This window comes from Branchiostoma floridae, chromosome 5, assembly GCF_000003815.2.
Source record: "Branchiostoma floridae strain S238N-H82 chromosome 5, Bfl_VNyyK, whole genome shotgun sequence".
NCBI classification, from domain to species: domain Eukaryota; kingdom Metazoa; phylum Chordata; class Leptocardii; order Amphioxiformes; family Branchiostomatidae; genus Branchiostoma; species Branchiostoma floridae.
This window is the reverse complement of record NC_049983.1, coordinates 27,484,899-27,507,623: the sequence shown is the minus strand read 5'-3', so window position 1 is coordinate 27,507,623 and position 22,725 is coordinate 27,484,899. Positions and strand designations below refer to the sequence as shown.

Below are 22,725 nucleotides of genomic sequence, written 5' to 3'. Positions count from 1 at the left end.
GCGTCCGTCCTCAGTGTAGGCTGGTGTCTCATCAGCTCGTCCATGGCATTACCCAGGTTAGACGCCGTGTCACCTGAAGGGAAATATTGTTATCAACCTTCAACTTTCCACCACATTCTCGATCGTAATTCCAGAAAGAAACAGCAACAATCACATATGTCCAAGTCAGGAACCCAGCATTGTGATGTCTAACAAGTCTTCTGGACTAGTAACTAGTAACAATGCCCTGACTGTACTTGCATCTACTTTAAAAGGACAGAAGACAAGTAAAGTCGGGGCATTGTTACTAGATGGCACCAAACAAAGCTTAGAAATGTTAGGTTAGAAAGGTGCTTTGCTGTAACCTGCATGCGTGCAAAAAGCTGATCCGCTATGCTGAAGGGTGTACAATAGAGATCCACACTGAAATCCCTACCTAACGTATCGGAGCTTCTCCGTCTCCTCATGGCAGGCAGGTATGCCTCAGACAGCAGCACTTTGAACAGTTTGTCAAACGGACGACAGCGCACGAAGGCCTGCAGTCCCCGCTGGTTCAGACAGAGGGCGCTGAACACGTTAGGCAGGGCACTCAGAACCTCTCTGGTGGCTGGCACCTGAGGGGAGGGGAGAAATGAAGGAATGAATGAATAAATGAGCGAATGAATATTGTTTACTTTGAAATGCAAGGCTTAGATATTCCATGGCTATTTTATAAAATAATGAATCCATGCAGAGTATTGCTTAGCCCTAAACAGACTGACATTTCTAGCCCCTTATCGTCTAGTATTGTTCAGCAATTGGTACTAAAGCCAGACTCACATCTTTAATGAGGAGGGCATGCAGCACCACATCTGTAAGGCCGTTGTCTTGTAAGGAAGACAGGAGCGAGGGTTCTTGGAACACGTACACTGTCACTACATCAGTCGCTGGGAGGAGAAAGGCACAGAAAAATTACTTTCATCAAACTTAAAGAAGCACTGAGAGCTGATGGCATTGGGTCATGGTGTACAAACACGGTATGGTCACATTTTCCAAATATGGTCACATTTTCCAAATATGGTCATATTATCCAAATATAGTCATATGTTCCAAATATGGTCATATTTTCCAAATATGGTCACATACTTCAAATATGGTCATTTTTTCCAAATCTATTAAATAGATGTTAATAAATAAATGATGTTTATCAACAGAAATCACTAAAATCAGTAGACCCAGTGAGCCTTACCTAATAGGAATAGGGAGGGTCCGTAGTACTCAGCATTGCTGATGATGTGTTTCAGGGACACAGGCAGGGAGCCGTCCATTACTGGGGGTGGAGAAACACTCGGTTAAACACAACATTTCATACTGGGGAAACATTACTCTTCAGAGCTTCACGGTTTTACTAGATGACTTTGTCAAGCTTTACTCCATTTGGCTATAGATAAAGCTTGTCTATTGTGAATGTCTAGTCTGTACATAACAGCTGAACACCTGTCTTGGCCCTCGTGATATAAGACTAAAGGTCCTTGATATTTTGTAAATATTGTTTGTCAGCAATTACGATTTTAAACCATGTATCTTCTTAAATTACAGTACGTAACTTTTTGTGCAAATCTCCCTGGAGGAGTCATGTAAATTACCATCACAATTCAGACTTGACTTAAAGTCTGCGATATGGTATTTTAATAAAGATTGTTTGTTTTTTGTGTTGTCAGTTGAGCTTAAGTTTGTGGACATGTCGTTTCCAGTGTTGTTATAGTTAACATACAAGATGACATGTTTTTACAATCAAATCCCCACCAAAGTACTGATGAGAGTATTAATGACTTTGACCAACTCAAGAACAGGGTTACGGAAAACGAAGTTTGTCTTCAGCAGTACTCACCATGTCTTATACTATCTGAGAAGGCGGGGTCGGGAATGGCTTTCTTTAAGAAGTTGAGCATGGATTTCATCAGCGCTGCTCTCTGGGGGAAACACTGCTTCTGACAGTCTGGGAAACACAACACAACATCATGTGACGTTCATGTCAAGTTAGAGTGATCAAACCGAACCAGTTCAGCTCACTGAATAGCTAATCTTCCACTGGTCATGACAGAGAAGACAGACGCCATGCACAATATTTACAGGTTCATTGTACCAGGGAAATTCCGCTAGCTCTTTTCGACAAGCACAATGAACAGTGGACCACGGCTTAACGTCTCGCCTTAAGGACTGTAACCTTTTGTCAGGTGAACGCCCTAATTTTCAAACTCCCCTGAGATAAAATTTCTGTGAAAAAAATATTTTCCGTATTTTCCGAACGTGGAATAGAAACCAGCTGGTCTCTTACCTGGCTTTTTGGCGCTGGTTTCCGTCCGGGTGTCCTCGGACATGGAGCTGGTGCTGGCGGGTGACGGGCCATCCATCTCCATGGGAACGTCCGACGAACCTGAGAGATAAACAAAGCAACGTCCAGTTGTCACAACAAAGCCCAATGTACACGCATCTGCTCAATGTACACAAATCAGTAGTGATGACAACATGGAACAAAAACCTACATAGAATCACACTATTGATGTACTACCTGCAGAAGCAACACTAATTACAAAAGGTCTAGTAATTTATGTACCTGCCAATCACCTCATTTAGTTATGGAGGTCTCCTAAACTACAAACAACAGTTTTAAGACATATACAGTTATGCTCGGTCACGAGCTGACGCTGATGATGATGATGATGATGACAGTTAACAAAAATGAAAACAGTTTTAAGACTGCTTTAAGCATGGGTTATCTTCTGTAGGTATCATTGGACTTGCTAACTACACTCCTACAGCCCTACACAACGCACCACTTGACGTGCTGGCTGCCGTTTCCGTTTCCATGGCAACTGCCCCCTCCTCTGATTGGTTCCTGGTTTCCGTGGCGACCTCCCCCTCCCTGTTCTCCTCCTCCGGACGTTCCTCCTCCTCCTCCCCATCCTCTGCACTGATGATGGGAGTGATGACGAACGGGCACTCTTTTCTACAGATCTCTACTTCATGCTGTAAACAGGGAATTAACAAGAGTGGTGTTTAAAAAACACTGTGGCGACGTGGTGATGCAGTTCTGACAACAGATATTCACAAACGGGCACTCTTTTCTGCAGATCTCTACTTCATGCTGTAAACAAGAGTGTGGTTTTAAAAAACACTGGCGACATGGTGTTGCAGGTCTGACAACAGATATTCACAAATGGGCACTCTTTTCTACAGATCTCAACTCATGTTGAACACAGAGTCAACAAGAACAGTGTCTAAAAAAAGTGGCAACATAATGTTCCAGCTTATTCACAGGCCTTCATAAGGCATTTCTTTCTATGCTCTATAACTTTTTTACAGTGACCTTCAACATGCTTAACACTTTGTGACAAGTCTACCCATCTTAAGACATGCTACCCTTGTGGAGTCTCACCTCTAGTCTGTTGATGAAGCAGCTGAGCCCGCTGTGGGTCTGGAACGACGTCATGTCCAGGTTGGTGATCAGGTCAACAACTCGCACCGCTCTCGTCACAAACTAAACAATAATAACAACAGGTCAACAACAGGAACCGCTCTCGTCACAAACTAAACAACAACAACAACAATAACAGGTCAACAACAGGAACCTCTCTCATCACAAACTAAATATCAACAACAACAACATCAGGTCAATAACGCACTGCTCTCGTCACAAACTAAAAAATAACAACAATCTCATGAAATTCCTCACACGAAACGCATATCTAAGTGAAGAAGTGTCCAAAATCGGCAAAAAAGTGCACAAGAACTTTCCCTGAAACTGGCATCTCAAAACTAGCGCAAAAGGAGCCGTCACACAAACTAACAAACACATACACTGAAGCGGTTGAACCTAAAAGACTTTACAGAGGATGGGACTTCTTACATTGTTGTCTAAGCGCAAGAGTCATGTTACAACAAAAGGCCCTGATTGTACTTCTAAAGTGTTGTATTTAACACAACTGTAACAAAGGACGAGGTTTGGTACATACGATGATGTTGTCCTGGTCGTCTCCCAGCCAGTTGATGACCTTGAGCAGTGACTCCATCATACCACAGGACACCAGCGCTTCTCCTCCTGGGGGGGAGGGGGGCACACAACCATCAGCAGGGGGAGGGGGGCATACAAGAGTCATTGGGGGGAGGGGGGCACACAAGAGTCAGTGGGGGGGAGGGGGGCACACAACCGTCAGCAGGGGGAGGGGGGCATACAAGAGTCAGGGGTTTTCAGACACACTAGTACTTTTAAACTGATACAACATCAGGGCTAGAAATACTACACACACAAAAACGTTGGAGCTTGCTGAAGAAAAAGATACACAACAACCTTTCAACGGAAAAGAATGTAGCATCATGAATGAAAAAGATATACAACAATTTTCAACTTAGAAGAATGTTGCATGATGAATTGCATATTGAAGAAAAATATCTCTTTCAAGCCCAGCACAAGTAGTACAACTCAGATAACATTCTAGGAACACACTCTTCTGACATAACAAATACCATAACCACTCTAATACCTACAAAACATCATCACGGCACACAGAGTTGATTTTACTAAATACCACACAACAAAGAAACCAAAGGCAGACATGTTAAGCTTGTGAAAGTGAAAGTGTGGGACTGTACCTGTGCAGAAGTGGTCCCTACCTGCTTCATAGCTGGCCAGGTGATACAGGAAGGAGAACAGGGCCGTGGCGAAGGGCTGGGGGAACGGGCTCTCGTTCGGGTCTGGGGGGGCACAGGAAACACATCTCAGTACATGTCTGTATGTATAACTATAAGGACTAAACACATCTCAGTACATGTCTGTATGTATAACTATAAGGACTAAACACATCTCAGTACATGTCTGTATGTATAACTATGACTATAAGGGCTAAACACATCTCAGTACATGTCTGTATGTATAACTATGACTATAAGGGCTAAACACATCTCAGTACATGTCTGTATGTATAACTATAAGGGCTAAACACATCTCAGTACATGTCTGTATGTATAACTATAACGGCTGGGGGAACGGGCTCTCGTTCGGGTCTGGGGAGAGAACAGGAAACACATCTCAGTACATGTCTGTATGTATAACTATAAGGGCTAAACACATCTCAGTACATGTCTGTATGTATAACTATAAGGGCTGGGGGAACGGGCTCTCGTTGGGGTCTGCGGAGAGCACAGGTAAGTCCATCTTATTACATGTCTGTATGTATAACTATAAGCTCAACTGCACAAGTTTAACAGGAGACAACTCTTATTACCTACTCACCTCGGTTGAAAAATAGGAACGCAGTGTTCAAACATAAAAATACGAAAATCTGACCAACATGCATCTGACCACATTTATCAATCAAAATGCTGACATATATCACCCTCTGGAATCTACTGTACTCGAAATATGAAAACATATCGAAGCTTACAACTTCCTACAGCAAATGAAACATGACTTAGAACCACAGACAGAAACAAGATCTGTTGCCACTTCGTCTGACCTAGGATTTCAAAGATTAAACAACATAAATCTCTCAAACAACATCTCTCCAGTGTGACTGGCAAAAGACACCAGATGGTTGTCTGGAACATCTTACCGTTTCCAAAATTATATCCCATTGCTCGAGTAACTGCTTTTTGGCATACTAAAGTTAACTTAACATAACACTTCCAAAAATCAAAGATTGACAAAAAAAAGGGTCAAGGAAACAAAAGCATGTCTTATGGCTACAACTGGGAAAGCACACCCTACATAGTTGAAGGAACAAGAAAGCTTCTGAAAAAAGCTGGCCAGTGCGTATTTTGGAAAAGGCCTGGATGTTAAACAAAATCACATGAAAAAAGAGTTTTTAAACATCGAATTACTGAATTGATCTGTCTTAAAAACACATTACATGAGATTTGTCTAACAAAGAAAAAAATTGTTACAAGTGGGGTTCGAACCCACGATCCACGGCTGCAAAAGCAAATCGCTATATCCACCCAGCGCGTAGACCACTCGGCCACGCTAACTCCATTGCGTAATCGTGTGTATAGAAGGGCTATAAGAAGAGTTTGCTTAAATTGACCAATCCATGCATCCATACGAACCAAACCATTGAACGAACGGCTTCTCTCGCCTCTAAGCCGGCAAAAATTATCAGTTGAAACCATGAAAACTGTGTTACCTGTCATGGCGTGGATGCAGCTCCTGACCAGGACAGGCAGGAAGCCGTGGTACGAGGCCGCGCCCGTGGCGTCGATAATGTTGCCCAGCCTAGCGGGATCATGGTAGAGATAACTACGTTACTAAATATTTACACTGTCCTGTAACAGCAACATGCAAACTGGCAACAAATCTGTCTGATGAATTAGGTCGTATTACACTGTAGTTTTCCTGTTCTTCATAGACAAAATCTTGTGGTGTAGAGCAACATTACTAAATATTCACACGGTCCTGTAACAGCAACATGCAAACTGGCAACAAATTTGTCTAATGAATTAGGTTGTATTACACTGTAGTTTTCCTGTTCTCCATAGACAAAATCTTGTGGTGTAGAGCAACATTACTAAATATTCACACGGTCCTGTAACAGCAACATGCAAACTGGCAAACTGCGCAATGAACTAGGTCGTATTAGCTTTCTTGTTCTTCATTGAAACAAGGACAAAAACTTGTGGTGTAGAGCAACATTTCTAAATATTTACACTCCCCACATGCAGCAAAACAGTGGCATAAGTTTTCATGTTCTTCAGCTAAGCAAGGAGAAACATTTTGTTGCAGTATTGAGTTTTGGCTGGTGCAGTTACAATGTAAGTGTCTGAGTGAGACCTATGACCCTAAAAAGGCAAATAAATTGTCATACCCAAGTTAGCACTATCTGAAAACTCGTAACGTTTAAACTTTCAGGTTTGCTTTCCATTCTCAGTAAAATCCAACAAAATGTTTATACTAAGTCGTGTGCTCTTCAATTTTTTGTAAATGACTTTCAAAGCTGCAAAAGCAAGACTGTCCTAGAGGAAATCATCTATTGCACATCTCAAGACTTAAACCCATGGAAACAGCTGTCGGCAAATACTATTTTCCTACATTTTCATCACTTTCTATGACATAACATCGCCAACATGTAGACCTAGTGAAGTTTGTTTTCTACTGCTCATCTTACACCACAGCAGTGAGAACATAGTGAGAACTGATCCGTAGTTAACAGTACAGAAAGTTAGGAACACCAGTCCTGTAACACAGCACACAGTGAGCCACTCAGGCTGCAGGCTGGCACGCCGAGTCTGGAACAACCCTGGTTCAACGTTAGTTCAGAACACATGAGAAACGCAAGGCAAACTCCACCCATAAGGCGGGCAGAGGGGAGGAAAATGGCAGCAGGGGGTACCCAGAACCCCTTTTAGACCCCCACAACTGGGATGGGCGGTCTAAAAGTGGTCACTTTTGGTTTGACTTTTAGGAAAATTGAGTTCAAACTTTTAAAGTTCATTAGAGTTGTAAAGAAAAAGTTTAATACCAAGAATAATACATTGGATGAACCAATGCCTGAAAACCTCGTAAAAAGTATTCTTTCCAAGAAGTGAAGTTTGTTAAATCTTCAACTACTGGAAAGTTTGTAGAAGCTGCTGAAGTCTGGGCTACCCCTGGGATGTGGACGAGATGGTAATGTTAGGACCAGGGATGTCTCCAGGGCCCATCCTTCTGCCCCAGGACGGATATTTGCTTGTTGGGACGGAAAATAATTTTACCCCTTCCATCCCAATAATGACGTGAAACTGTTGAAAGTGCACTTTCATAAGTTTAAAATGACATAATAATCAGGAAAATCAACAACATGGGCTCCCAAACTAGGAGTGGGGCAGGAAAAAAATTAAGCTGGAGACAGACCTGGTCCAGTCCCAGCCAGTGTTTACTAGGATGGGCACATGTGAGTGTGGATTAAAAACAGCATGAATAAAGATGGTAAAATTAAAAACAAGCAAAGTTAAAGCAGCGAGCGAGACGGCGGGGAAACTCACTTGGGGTTCCTCTCCAGATGGATGATCGCTGTTAACGTTCTCAACGACGCTGCTTTGATTTCCTGCAGAAAACAGAGAAAACTTTGATATTTGACCAGGTTTGACATTCAGTGACAAATGTAGAATATTTCTCAACATTTTAAAAAGGTACAGTAGAAGCCAGTTAATTGCACAACGGATTAACGCACACGTCTGTTAACTGCACTGAATCCCCAAATCCCAAATTATTGCACCAGCCAGACAACTGCACGAAATTCACTGGCAAATAGGCCGTGCAATGAAGCGGCTTCTACTGTAATAATGAATTTATGGAAATGTCACAATTCTGAGCTGGAAAAAGAGCAGCATTTTTCCTGTTTTCATTCATCATATTCAGAATTTTCTCTCAATACTACTTCATCTAAATATCATCATAATAAAATAAAACATAAGTCCTAATTTATCATAAAAAGATGCTGAAAAAGCCTTTTTTACCGTAAGTCGGGTATCATTCAACTGGAGTACATCAACCAACTCTTCTATGAGCCCGTTGTACAGTAGGGTGTTGGCATTGTCTTGTAGGGCGGCGGAGTACACTGGGGAACGTACCAAAAATAATAGCTCAGAAAAGCAGCATACACATGAACACACTCACATACACAGTACAGTGGGGTGTTGGCATTGTCTTGTAGGGTGACTGAGTACACAAGAATACAAACATAATACATACACAGGCAAATTTACAGTCTATTTTCTAAAGCCTGTAAAAGGTTCCCTTGCCTACCTGGGCCTGTAACCTGGCCTGTACTTACCTAAAACTGACAGTGCCTGTAACCTGGCCTGTACTTACCTAGAACTGACAGGGCCTGTAACCTGGCCTGTACTTACCTAGAACTGACAGGGCCTGTAACCTGGCCTGTAACCTGGCCTGTACTTACCTAGAACTGACAGGGCCTGTAACCTGGCCTGTACCTACCTAGAACTGACAGGGCCTGTAACCTGGCCTGTAACCTGGCCTGTACTTACCTAGAACTGACAGGGCCTGTAACATGGCCTGTACCTAACTAGAACTGACCTGACCTGTAACCTGACCTGTACTTACCTAGAACGGACAGGGCCTGTAACCTGGCCTGTACACATTGTAGTCTGAGGCGGTAGTCTGAGAAACAGTAGGCTAATCTAATATGGGTGAACAGCAGCATCTGAAACAACAAAAACTCACTTTAGTGTCAACGATTTCACCAAAGTCCACTAAATTTTTTCAAAACCATTTATCACTGTAATCAGTATTTTCACACTCAAATATTCTTCAGTTATTTTGTACGTTGCAAGGCAAAAATGAAATGACCTTGAAGTCTCACCTGTTTGTCCTTGGGTACATTATACACCTTCAGGAGATTTTCCATGATCTCAGCTGGGCTCTGGGCAACTTTGTCGACATTCTCGATGTGGATACACTGGACTGTATTCACAGGCTGGAGATTGGGGAAGGGGGAAACTTCAGGTTTCAGTAACTATAGAAAGCATTCTGAGAAAGGACGCATGGTTTCATTAACAGGATATACATATTTGTAATCTGCAGTGTGAAAAAAATCTGCTAGGAGTCAAACATTTCATACTAGGAGTTAGAAATAATCTGAAGAAAAAAAAAACGGATGAATGGGTTTTGAATGGCAGGACTTTGAGTTCACAAAGACAAGAAGCTAACTCATTATGTATGAACTAGTCTACTTCTATTACTAGACATTTGCCATAACAACACAGATGTCAAAGGACTTTGCAAATTGTTTTCCAAACCAGGTCGGTCTCCTTTGGATGAACCACATTATTACATGTACTTAAGAGATACTTGGATACTTTATTAGTCCATTACCTGATATACAATGATGATACCAGCAGAAGCACTACCCACTGCTACTTTACATACAGCTGGAAAAACTTAAACATTTCTGTACAAGCAAGAAAACTTTTCACACAAATAAGGCATCACCTGCTCCATGGTGACAATACTTTCCCCCAACGCCTTTTCTTGACATGGTAATTATCACAATTCTGTTCATTTACAACTTCAGCACAGCTGGCCTGTCACCACCCTCTAAACACCAGCACACATGTCAGCACCTATACAGTACTGTACAAGTATCAGATTCTTCACACTCACACTAACAACAGCTGCTCCTTGGTGACACAACTTCACATTTTAAGTGCTCATTATTTCTCAAGTCATACTGATTTATGACCTAATTATACCTGGCTAATTGCATGCAACGCTTTACCACATCTTTCAACATCTGCCAACGATGTCACCACTAACACAGAGACACCTTTCGCAGATGCAACGAACCTTGGAGAGGACAAATTGCAACATAAAATAAAACACTGCCACAAGTCCCACCTTTTTCCCAGATGTGGTTTTCTCATCTGAAACTTCTGTGTAGAACTCGAAGTGCAAGGTCGTTGCACTGGCGGGGTAACTCTGGAAAAAACAAAGTGATTCTCAGTATTTACAGTTATCACACAAAAAGAATAGAATCTTTTATTCTCACTTAGCTAGAAATACAAATCACATTTTACTAGAAATCTACCAAAATATGCAAGATGGGGTACGATTTCTTCAAACACAGTACATCCCAAGGAAGTGTAGTAACTGATGTGCACAACCACACACATACTAACCGTGAAGGGGAGATCTTGGCAGCACTCTGCCAGCCCAAACCCGTTTTCCTTTCCTCCCCAGCTCTGTAGAATGATAACATGTCATCAGTAAAATAAGGTCATGAGCAGAGCATCAATCACACCCAAGGCTTTATAAAGCTTTGGAAGTCTACAGAAATGAAGAATGGAGAATGTAGCTGCAGTTGCTGGGGCCTTGAATGCTATCACAACCCAATGCCTAAAAGAAAAATGTTTTATTTCCTGTTTCCCTACCTAACCTAGAAAAACCTGACAATCCTAGACTTCTTTTGGGTAGGCAGTAGAGTCACATAGCGAAATTCAAGTCAAGACATTAAAAGACAAGTGTCCTCGTGCATTTCAGTTTACTTTGTTCAACTGTAATGTCAGATAAGCTTTGGCCTAAAAGATATTACAAGAAAAAAAGATAATCCCTACCTACCAACCCTAATTTTTTTCAGGAGTGAAACAGGAAACACAACATTTTTTTCCTAGGTCTAACCAACCAACAAACAAACCACAACCCACAAAAATATTAAAGAAAAAGCGTACCTCTGCCAGGTGTTGCAGCCTGCCCAGGAGAGTTTGTCTCTTCTCAGCGGCCAGACGAGTGATGAAGTTGGACCTCTTACTGAACACGTACAGGAGGTTCAGAACAGGCAGCACCAGCCCCATGTCGGAGGAGGATAACAGCCGCGTCACATGCTGGGGGGATAAACAACAACACTCATCACAAACAAACAAACTCAGCAGCAGCCCCATGTCTGAGGACGACAGTAGCCGCATCACATGCTGGGGGGAGGGGGAAATAGTGGGTTATCATTTTTGAAGAAGGCTCAGCAGTTGCCTCACATGTCAAAAGAGAGGTTCAAGGAGCACATTTCTGTGAGAAAACTCCAAGAAAAGTACAAGTCCAGGGGTGCCTAAGCATTTGCACGACCTTATGAAATTTGTAGGAATCTTATGTGATATGCACAAATCACTATGCGAATACATTCAAATCTTATGTGATACAAACGAACCTTATGCGAACCCGTGCACAGACGTGAACTGCAGCACTTCTAGCAGCCGCTCCTTACACTGTCAACAAACAAACAAACAAACAAACAAACAAAGCCACGTGCCTCCATGGAGTTGTAGAGGTGCCTGGAGAAGCTGTGCTCTATCAGCAGAGCTGTGAACTGCAGCACTTTTAACAGCCGCTCCTTCAACTGCGCCATGTCTGGCCTGTCGATCGGAAGGGTCCATTCTGCACCGGGGGGTGTCAGGCACGCCTCCTCCAGAACGGTGTCAAATCGGTCCAGCACATCGATCCAGTGGACTAACTCACACTGGGGAAACAGAACAACAGAATCAGCAATGAAAACATCCTACTGTCATAATCTGTTTCATTAGGCGCAAAGCCAACAAGTGCAAAAAAGCACACAAAAAATTCTATAACCCATTCAGAGTTATCCAGACCACAAACTAGCATGTGTGACTCTCTGTACTGGGCCACAACGATCTAGATCTTTCCCAGTGAGTTTGTGGGCAACTATCTCTAACGCAGGGGAACCTTTTATAACTTTATCAAGTTTATTGCAAATTCTTGCCCGTGGGCTAATTGCAGGTAACATAGATTCAAACAGTGTAAAATACAATAACACAAGTGTCTACTCTGGTCTAAAACTAATAAAAGCTAACTCTAGATCCTGGGTTATTGGGTTCGACTCCAAACAAGGTCACACACAAGGTAGCCCCAAATTAAATGATCCTGACCTGCATGTTCCTAACATTTATTCACACACCAAAATCAAACCTCCACACACAATGAGGCCATAGTCAAGTCACCTTGGAAAGTCAGAAAGGGACCACATAGCAACTGTCTCGAAACCAACATGTTCAATTATCAGAGGGATCAGATTCTCATGGTTACAGGTAAACATATATGCCATAAATGATCAAACGTCTAGAGGTCCGATCTAGCCGTGAGGTCCGTGGAATCTCACCAAGTTAACCACAAGCCAGCTATCATAAGTAATATTCAACCTTTAGGCTGCGATGTTTTACAGATATAGCAATCTCATTCTCATACTAATAACCAACGTTCCCGGTTCTCACCTTGCCATAGTTCCAAGTCTTGATGCTGTCCAGCACCCCCGGCAGCTCCTCCAATGGTACAGTCTTCAGGTGCTCGATCAGCGCCTTACAGTCAGCAGGCTGGGAACACATCAGAGCAAGGGGAGGGTTATTCCGATACTATCGGATTCATCGCAGGGTTGAACAAGTTTTCTAAAATCCACTTGTCCTATCGGGCAAGCACATAAAAAATGTACTTGCCCGAACCAATTTTTCACTTGCCCAAAATTCAAATGTCACTGTTACTAGTATATGCATTTTTACTTCCAGCAATGGAATTCTCTGTAGACAATTGCTTGATGTCATGACTGTAAAAAGTAACAAGTATATCAAAATTGCACTAAAATCAATGGAAAAATCTTACTTGCCCGATCGGACAAGTGGGGTAGGACATGCACTTGCCCGAACATCACTTTCACTTGCCCTGGACAATAGGGCTAGTGGACTTGTTTATCCCTGCATCGTTAGTTACCATACAAACAAATGAGATACACTTCAGAGCTGTGATTGCCCCATACAGTCTCTTCAATCATGACTTTCATACATGAAGCTGCAATGGCAAAAGTTTGAGCTAACTCTAAACATGGCTATAAAAAAACTGTGACAGAAACAAATCAACATTCTGAGTCTCTATTTTGTTTGTTTGTTTGTTTGTTTGAACCTTTATTTATTCTTGAGAAGCTCAAATCGGCCTGCAGGCCACTTTTCATTGAGGTCATGAGGGAGGTAAGGGTCAGATAAAATGTGACATCATTATGACATCAGTGAGCTAATCTTAAAACTGAGTTGTTTTCCCCTGTAACTCACAAGCTAAGCAATCTGGGGTTGGTTGTGACATAGAAGATTGATTATGTAGATTCTTGCCCTTCTACTGGACCAACAAATGAATGTTAAACTGATTGATTGCTAGATAGATAGATGGACAGATGGATGGACTAGTTGTTCATTGATTGATTGATTGATTGATTGATTGATAAACAGTACTCACCACTTCTGAGACTGTTTTCTTCAGCTTGGTTCTGTCTATTTTCATGGCTGCTTCAGGTCAGGTTTCAGCTAATCATACTGGAAACTAAACAACAATAACAACAACGTCAACACATTTGTTTACATCTAGAAGTTGTCAACATGTTTCCATACATCCCAGTTCAGACTATCCTTACCTGGGTGCAATCTGCTGGGGAAAAAATGAAATTGTGTAACTGAATCCATAATTGTAGTAGTAATGGTAAACAGCTTCAACATATTTTGACATCATAATTGTGCTTTTTGCTACCAAAGTTGTCACCAATACCACCTGTTTCATTCCTGCCAAAACTCTGGAGGTTTTTACACAGGTTACACAGATCCAAAACAGGATTTTTCAGTAATTGACTAATTCTATCACGAACTGACAAATCACATACTGCAAATGCAGAAACTTTTGCGGTGGTTTAATGTTCGCGGTTTTTGCAGTGGTCGCTTCACCACAAACTTAAAACCACCGCAAACATTTTTCCATTGCAGTGAGAGACTACAGTGCATGGTGCTACCGTGAACTTAAATCCCCACGAACTTAAATGCATTTACAGTACCCCACCTAAATATGCCTATCCCCAGAAAGGTGAAGACTTTTTTCAGCTCTCACCACTCCACATGTCCACCCTGACTGAGCTAACGACACCCCAGGAGAACCGAGCTGAGAACACGGGCAGGTGTGAGGGACCCTGGGTCATAATTACCACTGCCTGAAACATGTCATTTCCCTACCCCAACTGTCACCACAGGTTTCCCTACATGTAGCAGTTCCGTCATGAGGGGGAAACAGCAAACAACACTGTTGAGGACATGTCCCTGCTGTGTAAGTGGTAACCCTGCTACTTAGCAACATAGAGCAAATTTCGTGAATCAGCTGGTCAGACTTCGATTCTAGCAATGTCTAGGGTCAGTCTGAGCATGGACATGTTACGCAGAAGGGCAGTTATACCGGCTATAAATACGGATACAGATACAGGTCAACAACACCTACCAACACACCAAATATCATCGCAATCCATCCAGAGGATCTTAAGATATTCCTCCTGACATGCAAGCACACATGAAAAATCCATGCAGACTGAGAGTGAAAACTGTACCTCCGTTTTTCATGGAGGTAACAAGCATGTACATCAGCTGGAGCCTGGAGCCCACACTAAAACACTTCCAAGATAACAAAACACCAACTATACACCCCATGTAGATGATAGGGAACAACAACATGAAACATGTGTGGATCCATAGAACTGGATTTATCAAACATCTTCTTTCGCTTTCATTGAATTATTGCTTATGTTGTCTATGCAACACAAGCTCTGCTGCCCAGGGCCATAACTGTCGGATGTTGGGCGGGCTGTTTTAAGCGAGATTTAATCAGGCTATTGCTTATATATACAAAGACAGTACAAGAGGGTCAGTGATGCTCCATGACTATGGAACACAACAGTTTGCAGCAACCTCAAGACATACTTTGTACCTGCATAGGATCATACCCAGGACAGTACAAGGTACAGTCAGAACTACCCAAGAAGACCGCTCAGGGAACCAATAAAAACTGGACAGGTGGTCATTAAAGACAGGATTCTTAATGCTTGTGTCCATTGGAAAAATTATCTACCTTCTAAATTAAGGGACCACGAAAACTGGTCATATTGGCTAGGTGACCATCATGTGTGAACTTGTACAGGTTTTACTGTATACACTGACTTTGGTGTCCAGTAAATTAATTTTCTTTTCTACTTACTATAAAGGGAGAGAACAGTTTTGGGCCCCTGAAGTCTATGTGTAATTTGCTGGATTTTCCAGGCTTTTATCTGTACTTTGACAAATCAACCCTCGGGGACCCCCATAGATCATACCTGGCAGATGAAAGTATCTGTTCTCAGAAATAAGCTCCAAGCAGGGATGTAAGATACCTCTGACAACCGAATTAAACACCCGGCATGCAATTTCCACAGTTTTAAAGATTTGCATATGAAAATATTCTGGAGTGCAATTTTGCCAGTTATGAATACTAATTGTGCTATATTGTTTGTACTGACCTAGTAAGTTTGTTTTTTCGACCTAAAAATCATTTGTAACAAATGGATTCCTTGCTTCAGAGTTATCCTTATATCACTATACAGATTCAGAGAATGTGTCTATTACAAACTAAAACTTGTATGTGAATTTTACAAATTCCAAGCAAAACGCTTGCTAACAAAACAAGTTAACAACACACAATTTTGCACCTAACCAAAAACAAGTATTTCTAGCATTGCTAAACCAGAAAAAATCACCATACCATATGATTCACCTACAGTTTCACAACTCGGAACAAATTAGCAAATAACATTAAATCAAAGACTATTGTACAAACTTACTAACACCTGCACTGCAGTTGGAAAGAAAGTCGCAAGAGGGTCCACAATTTTATTCCTTCTCTGTTAGACTGAAGAACAACCAACCAGCAAGCCAAAGAATATCAAAATCACTTAGTAACTTGTAGATTTGAATGTGAGGTAGTCAACCAGGGTTGTAGCCAGCCCGAAATCATTTTTCGTCCCCTCACTTTTGACTGAAAATCCTATCGAGCGCCGAAGGCGCGACGTTCCTAGGGGGGTTCCGGGGGCATGCTCCCCCGGAAAATTTTGAAATCTAGACCCTCTGAAACGCTATTTCCAGCATTTTGAGCTGTTAATACATCTGTTTTGGTAAAAGAAATTACACGAGGGTTTTACGCTGGATTTTATTTAGGAAAGGGGCCGAAGCTACCGCCACCGCAGTGATCGCACAGATTGCTGGTATGAGGGTAAGATTGTAAGCGTGTTACACAGCTGCACTTCTATATTGTATAGAATTTGCACAGAAAAGAAACAGCACGTTTAGTACAACAAAAATTTATTACGTATCTACGTCCTACGAGAAATATACACTTGTAAGCATAATAGCACATACAAGGGATAACGGCGCCCTCACATCGGCGAGAATAAAACATTTTCAACACGGGCCGTTTGCGTCTTACTTAGTTAAGTCGTATCAAAGTTCACGTCGATTCCTACCGTCGCCGATGAGAGAAACCATCGATTAACACAACACACTTCATCTGTCAGTTCATCTGAACGAGGTAAGTAGCATTTTAACACTTTACAAAGATTGAAAACATAGACGGCGAGTCGGCGAGCATGTACAACGAATCTCTTGAAAGAATCACCCACGGTTTGATCCGGCGCGGTCCTATTATAGCGGGGTGGGATCCCTCCCCGGAACAGCCAGATTTTCCCGGGAATCTCCTTATATGGGGAGCGGGGTTGATCACATAGGCTCTTACTATTAATTGCGTCATTTCTTTTTCAGCGCGGAAAATGAAATCAATTCTCTCTGACACATTTCTAGAGCAAGGGCGGGTCGAGTTCCCAAATTTCCTGTTCTAAATTTGAAGCTCTTTGGTTCGGCAACGTAAAGTACAAACCATCGTAAGTTTGTATGTAAAACCCGGGCATTTCCTTTCGTCATGTGGCCCCGCCCACCGTGAGACCGTCGGCTTCCTTGTTGCAAAGGCAGTGCACCTTTTCGCCGTCTTCATCAAAGGCCGCGGCTGTTGGTTAGAGTTTCAAACAGTCGTGTGACAGTTGACAGCGAACTTCGTATGCTACGTGATTATTCCTTGCACTTTCCCACAGCGGTGCTTCTACAGAATATTTATCAGACTGTAACCCACATGTTTTATAGAATAGAATCTGACGCGGAACAATGGTTTCGCCGGGTATTTTTCTTGAAACATGTCCGTTGGTATATCGTCTGACAGCAAAGCGGCAACTTAGGGATGTAAGACCGTCAACAACAGTCGCACGGCACGGCGGCTAACGGCGCATCGAAGATACTAGCGCTATAAATAAGCGCTTCAACTTCGGATGGCAAACCGGACAATAGTTAACGTTACTGTTGAGCTGAGTAAAGTTTGTTGTTTACGAGTTTTTAGTTGACTTTGACGCTTTGACTTGAAATATTGTTATGTCAAACTGAAAAGAAGTTAAGTGACTGCTACTATTATCGTAGATATGGCCCTAAAAACCTGATAAAATAAGCCTTCTGAATAGCCTGAAATGCGGACCCCTGCCCCGGCGCTGTGAAAAAATCCTTTGAATTTTTGGAGATTTTTGCAAGATTTTTAGTTTTTGTTGTATCTTTACATATCGATTTTCTCCGTCACAGAGGACGGAATGGGCAAAATATTTTTCCGTCCCCAGCTGCAAAATTCCGTCAAAGGACGGAAGGACGGGCGCTGGCTACAACCCTGTAGTCAACATTATGTTACAATTTTGAAAACCCTATATCCATATAGAAAATAAAGCGCTTACCAGCAAGCTTTCGATCAGTCCTCTGATCCTTATCAAGTTGTAGATTTATCCAGTCAACAACAGAACATCACATCAAAGTTGGTAAAACTGAATTATCTTTGTGGACAACATGACAGAATCATGTCAATAATATTGTTACACAACAAAAGATACAGGCTTATTGACTCTCCTTTGTAAAGTACAACACATCCAGAATCTCTTCAACTTCAAGACAATTAAACCCTACATGTATACCACATCTTAATTACAACATCCACTGACGAAAAATTATATTAAAAGACACTATGTATATAACGTTTATCACACAAAGATAGTATATAGCCATCTTTCATTCCATGTGCCACCTGAGTATGAATGTGTGCAAGGAGGTTAAAGAATGTGATTCTTTAACCTCCTTGATGTGTGCCATCTCTGATCATGAGTCTCACATATCCTACGCTACAGCAGGAACAGTCTGAACTACAGGCACTGCTGATAGAGATCAATAGAAGGGATTCCTGCGGCATAACAGGAGCATAACTCGTATCACATCAGACAGATTGGAAACTTATCATTCATCTGACAGCTGCAAAACATTGAGAAACAGGAAACACACTTGTCAATAATCTGTCACGTACAAACAACTACAAAACATGGAAATACTCTTACTTGGAGGGACAAGAAAAGATATAATCTGATGTTTGGACTTGGAGAACAGATTCAGAATCGAGATCAGGAGAGAGGAAAAAATGATGAGAAAGCCTGTCTGTACTGGACCTCTGCAGTAAGTATATAGAGAACTGTAGTAGGGTTCAAATAACTGCAATATGTGATTATTAATAACAACACCTAGCCCACATTTTCTGTTTAGTGGCAGGTTGTTTGCATATTTTTCCGTCATCTCAGATGTTTTTGTGGACGGATATTTTCCGCTCTGCCCACTGCACAGATATCTAAGCATTCAGATGAAATTGTGTATTACATCTAACTGTAAACTTGCAGGAATGCCAAGATAATAGAATCCATCTACAACTACTCCAGCTTCTCTGTCCCAAACTGAAAAAAAAAAAAGCCAGAGAAAAGGTTTGGGGGGGGGGGGCTGTCATGAGAAGACAATTTCTATGCCTTCCACCATCCTGAAAATATATGCAAAACACTGCTGAGAGTGAGACCCCAGAATAAATGCCCTTTAAGGTATCATCTAGATCAATCCAGATCAAGAAAGAGGAACAAATATATCATCATCATCATCAGTTACTGCATTCTATATGTATAGTCTTTGGAAAGTCCTTTAGCTGCATTCAGTCTTTCTTCATCTTAAAAAACATATAGACAGTAAAAAAAAATGACAAATTTGTAAACACGCCACCCCACGTGTACCTTTTCCTAGCTGAAGGAAGAAGAAGAAACTGCCACGACTGCAAGTTTCAGCGAGCATTACTGTCCCATAGTTAAGGTATTATACACATTTGTTCTCCAAAGAACTACTAGTATCTAACTCATTGTACTCAAATACAGTAGGGGCCTTTTCATTAGAAAACTTAAAAGAGATGTTTGGAGGCAGACTTGAAGGCTCAAGTGTAACAACTTGCTTAGAACTTAGAAGCATGAAAAAAAATGCACCACTACAAACTTCTAGAGCTGGTGTGTTACACAGAATGGTTTTAAACCCTGTTGACTAATATCTATAATGATACAGATACATTGCACAACTAATTCACTTGAAATGGTTAACAGATACAGTGATGCCTGGGTAGGGAGGGCTGCTGCCACAAGCCAAATAACCACAGGAAGAACTGATGACAATCCTGGACACAGCTGACGCCAAGACTAACAAGGGGTTTAAGTGATGGCCATTACTTAGGCTCAGGGAGGAAGGACTTGCCAAAAATACAGCAGAAGGAATTGCTGACAATTACGTCAAGTCATTGTAGACTGAGAGATCCTTAGGTGTGAGCACTACACAGGTACATGAGGTATCAAATTACCAAACACATCACAAAAGGGAGTCATTACCAGACCGAAGCACCCTTAACAAGCATGGAGGACCCTTCTGAAGCTAACTGTGATGTATGAGGACATTTTTACAGGCTATGCTGTGATACTCCTGCAGGCGCCCCCCTCCCCACCCAGGGTTTGTTCTACAGAGTTCCACCAGGTAGACAACAGTCACTCCTGCTGATCCCAGCATCTTCAGACGTCTCAGCGAGACGGAGACACGACTGTCTCCTCCAGGTGTGGCCATCCTCACCTGACAGGTGTCAGCTCCTACAGACGACCAGTGGGCAGCCCAGGTGTGGACAATACTGACAATTGTGTCAGGTAATCGTACAATGGGATTAGGTAACACCAGGAGCAGACTTGAAGGAGAAGGACAATCCAGATAAAAGATGAAGCGAAAAGCTCCAATCTTGTCATCAATGTCTTGATTACCTGTGAAAAACACCTATTATCTCCTTAGAGATGTGGAGAAAGTGAGATGAGCCCTTATTGTTCCTTTGTGAAGGCCTTTGTGTGCCAAATCAACATGTGCCAACAGATAACTTTATCATTCAAATTCAATGTTTCCATGACTTTCACAACGATCTCACTGAAGTATACATATATGTGAACAAGTTAGCTCAGAATGTCCAGGTTATAGTCTGAGGAAGCGATGGAAGTTTTCTCGATGTTTGGTATTCAACACGTAAACGTTCACGACTGGTCACAAATTCAACCTGATGTTAGGACATGTTTTTATTCGGGAATATGGGATGATATGGCACAATTTGCGACTTGTAGCGACAAACGACCGAAAAATCCCAGCCTGGCACGTCCCAGCAGCATGACAGTATGTGTTGAGGTGGTTCAGATGTACCAGAGGAGCTCCAAGGACACAGAAATCAGCTAGGTTAGGATGAATAGCCAGGAAAAGACGTGCGTTTTCATTGGCACACGCACACCACTGGGATGGCTCAGCGAAAATAAGCGCCACGCACCAGGAAACTCGGCCGTTTCTACCCATCCTTCCCTCCTGTACGCCCTCAGATACACTCCCGGAGAACCGGGTCTCCCCACAAATGTGTCTAACAGGACTATACTGACCAAACAGACCGTTATTTCGACACCAAGTCGTGCCAAACGACCGCGTAAAAACTCACCTGAAATGGTCGCCATTTTCTCCAGACCCCGGATTTCTGCCTCGTTCTGATCACAGCACGGCATGACGGGAGAATCAACTTTGACCTTTGAACGCGCGAAATTCAAAATTTCGCTATGCGCCCATTCCTCGTTAAGGGGGCACACACCAGTTTATTTGGGGGTTCAAATGGAGGCGGCACACCCTCAAGTCTAGCGACCATCTCTTCCAGGGAATTATCCTGAAGGAAAATAACTGTATATGGGGTGAGAGGATATACCTTCAGCTACAAGACCAACTGAGTTTCGATCCTTCAACTTCTCTAATTTTGAAACATTATAGGGAAAAAAACATTATTTTCATGTCAAAAATGATGCACAAAATCGGGCATTTTCGCATTGGATAAAACAGATGAAGAAGATTTTTCCGGCAAGCACGACTGATACTGCCAGAAAGAGGAAAATCTAAAGACTAATCCAGCCAATTATAAAGAAAATTCTAGTACTACAGTTTTTTTAATCATCCACGGCGCGCGGCATTGCAACTTTGCTTGACACAGCGCTTCAGAGGTAAATCTAGGTCACGGGCCTCTTTACATTCAGGCGTAGGGATATCGCGGAAGCAACGCGCGGACCAAAACACAATTTGCACCAAAAACACACCATTTCCTACGCTTTTCAGCCATGTAACCGTTTAATGTCATTTCGCAGGAAATAATGAGAAACGTCAACTCAAACTTGGGCCCTCGGAAGCCTTTCGTCACTTTTTGGTCGCGGACTACCACGGACCCCGGTCGCGGAAGAACTTGGGTGTGCACCGTTAATATATGCAAATTATGATTAATATTGTCCATGACTTTAAAAAGTTATACTCTATAATCATGCCAAGTTTGACTTGTCTGCGTCTTTTCTTTCTCGAGTAACAGGTGGTTGAAAGTTGCGGTGTCGGAAGGCTGTTTTTGCGCCTCCAGGATGGTATACCATTCAATGCGCATACTAGCAATTACGTCACAATGAGCTTGTCCTATGGAAGAGGTTTTAGGCTATCAATACGTGCTAAATAAAGAGTTATGGCCATGAAAAGGAATGACAGAGGGGTGCTCTTGTGATGGAGCACACTTTCCTCCTATTTCTGACTGGAACAAACGGTGTAAACCTCTTAGAACATATTTGAGTTCGTGACGTCACAATGCCTGCCGCTGGCCTATGTTCTGAAGTGACAACGATGCAGTTTTAAGTTCCGCGCTTTAACGGAAAGCACTTGAAATGTTAGTTTTTGGTCATATCGGGTAGAGAATAGACCTAGCTTTTCCGTCCAAGCGTTTCCGTTGGCAAGACTCCTTTTATTTCGTAGAAAAATGAAGTTAAATGTTGTACCTTTGGTAAAGATGGAGGTCTGTGCTGCACTTCTTGCGGCTATGAAGGTATAAACGGGCATCTGCTAAGATAAGGCTGTACAGTTTGGTGTCGGTCTCGGTGAGATAAAGAAGCCTTGGATGTGTCTTCGGATTAGTGCAACTTATTTGTGTAA

At 42.2% G+C, this 22,725-nt stretch overlaps 1 protein-coding gene across 1 annotated transcript in view; it reads right to left on the bottom strand.

The window, feature by feature from the left end:
• LOC118416402 (E3 ubiquitin-protein ligase HUWE1-like) overlaps positions 1–21,318 on the bottom strand; it is an 82,193-nt gene extending 60,875 nt beyond the window's left edge. The window contains exons 1-22 of the mRNA XM_035821498.1: positions 21,218–21,318; positions 13,733–13,816; positions 12,727–12,825; positions 11,751–11,957; positions 11,179–11,331; positions 10,630–10,692; positions 10,349–10,429; positions 9,315–9,428; positions 9,056–9,155; positions 8,449–8,549; positions 7,975–8,036; positions 6,141–6,229; positions 4,633–4,713; positions 3,975–4,060; positions 3,398–3,499; positions 2,796–2,988; positions 2,297–2,395; positions 1,850–1,957; positions 1,208–1,288; positions 799–905; positions 416–593; positions 3–73 (exon numbers count right to left, since the gene is read on the bottom strand). Coding sequence (XP_035677391.1) covers positions 3–73; positions 416–593; positions 799–905; positions 1,208–1,288; positions 1,850–1,957; positions 2,297–2,395; positions 2,796–2,988; positions 3,398–3,499; positions 3,975–4,060; positions 4,633–4,713; positions 6,141–6,229; positions 7,975–8,036; positions 8,449–8,549; positions 9,056–9,155; positions 9,315–9,428; positions 10,349–10,429; positions 10,630–10,692; positions 11,179–11,331; positions 11,751–11,957; positions 12,727–12,825; positions 13,733–13,777 — 2,220 coding nt within the window. The 5' untranslated portion in view covers positions 13,778–13,816; positions 21,218–21,318. The remainder of the gene's footprint in view (positions 1–2; positions 74–415; positions 594–798; positions 906–1,207; positions 1,289–1,849; positions 1,958–2,296; positions 2,396–2,795; positions 2,989–3,397; positions 3,500–3,974; positions 4,061–4,632; positions 4,714–6,140; positions 6,230–7,974; positions 8,037–8,448; positions 8,550–9,055; positions 9,156–9,314; positions 9,429–10,348; positions 10,430–10,629; positions 10,693–11,178; positions 11,332–11,750; positions 11,958–12,726; positions 12,826–13,732; positions 13,817–21,217) is intronic.
• Between the last annotated feature and the right edge of the window lie 1,407 nt (positions 21,319–22,725).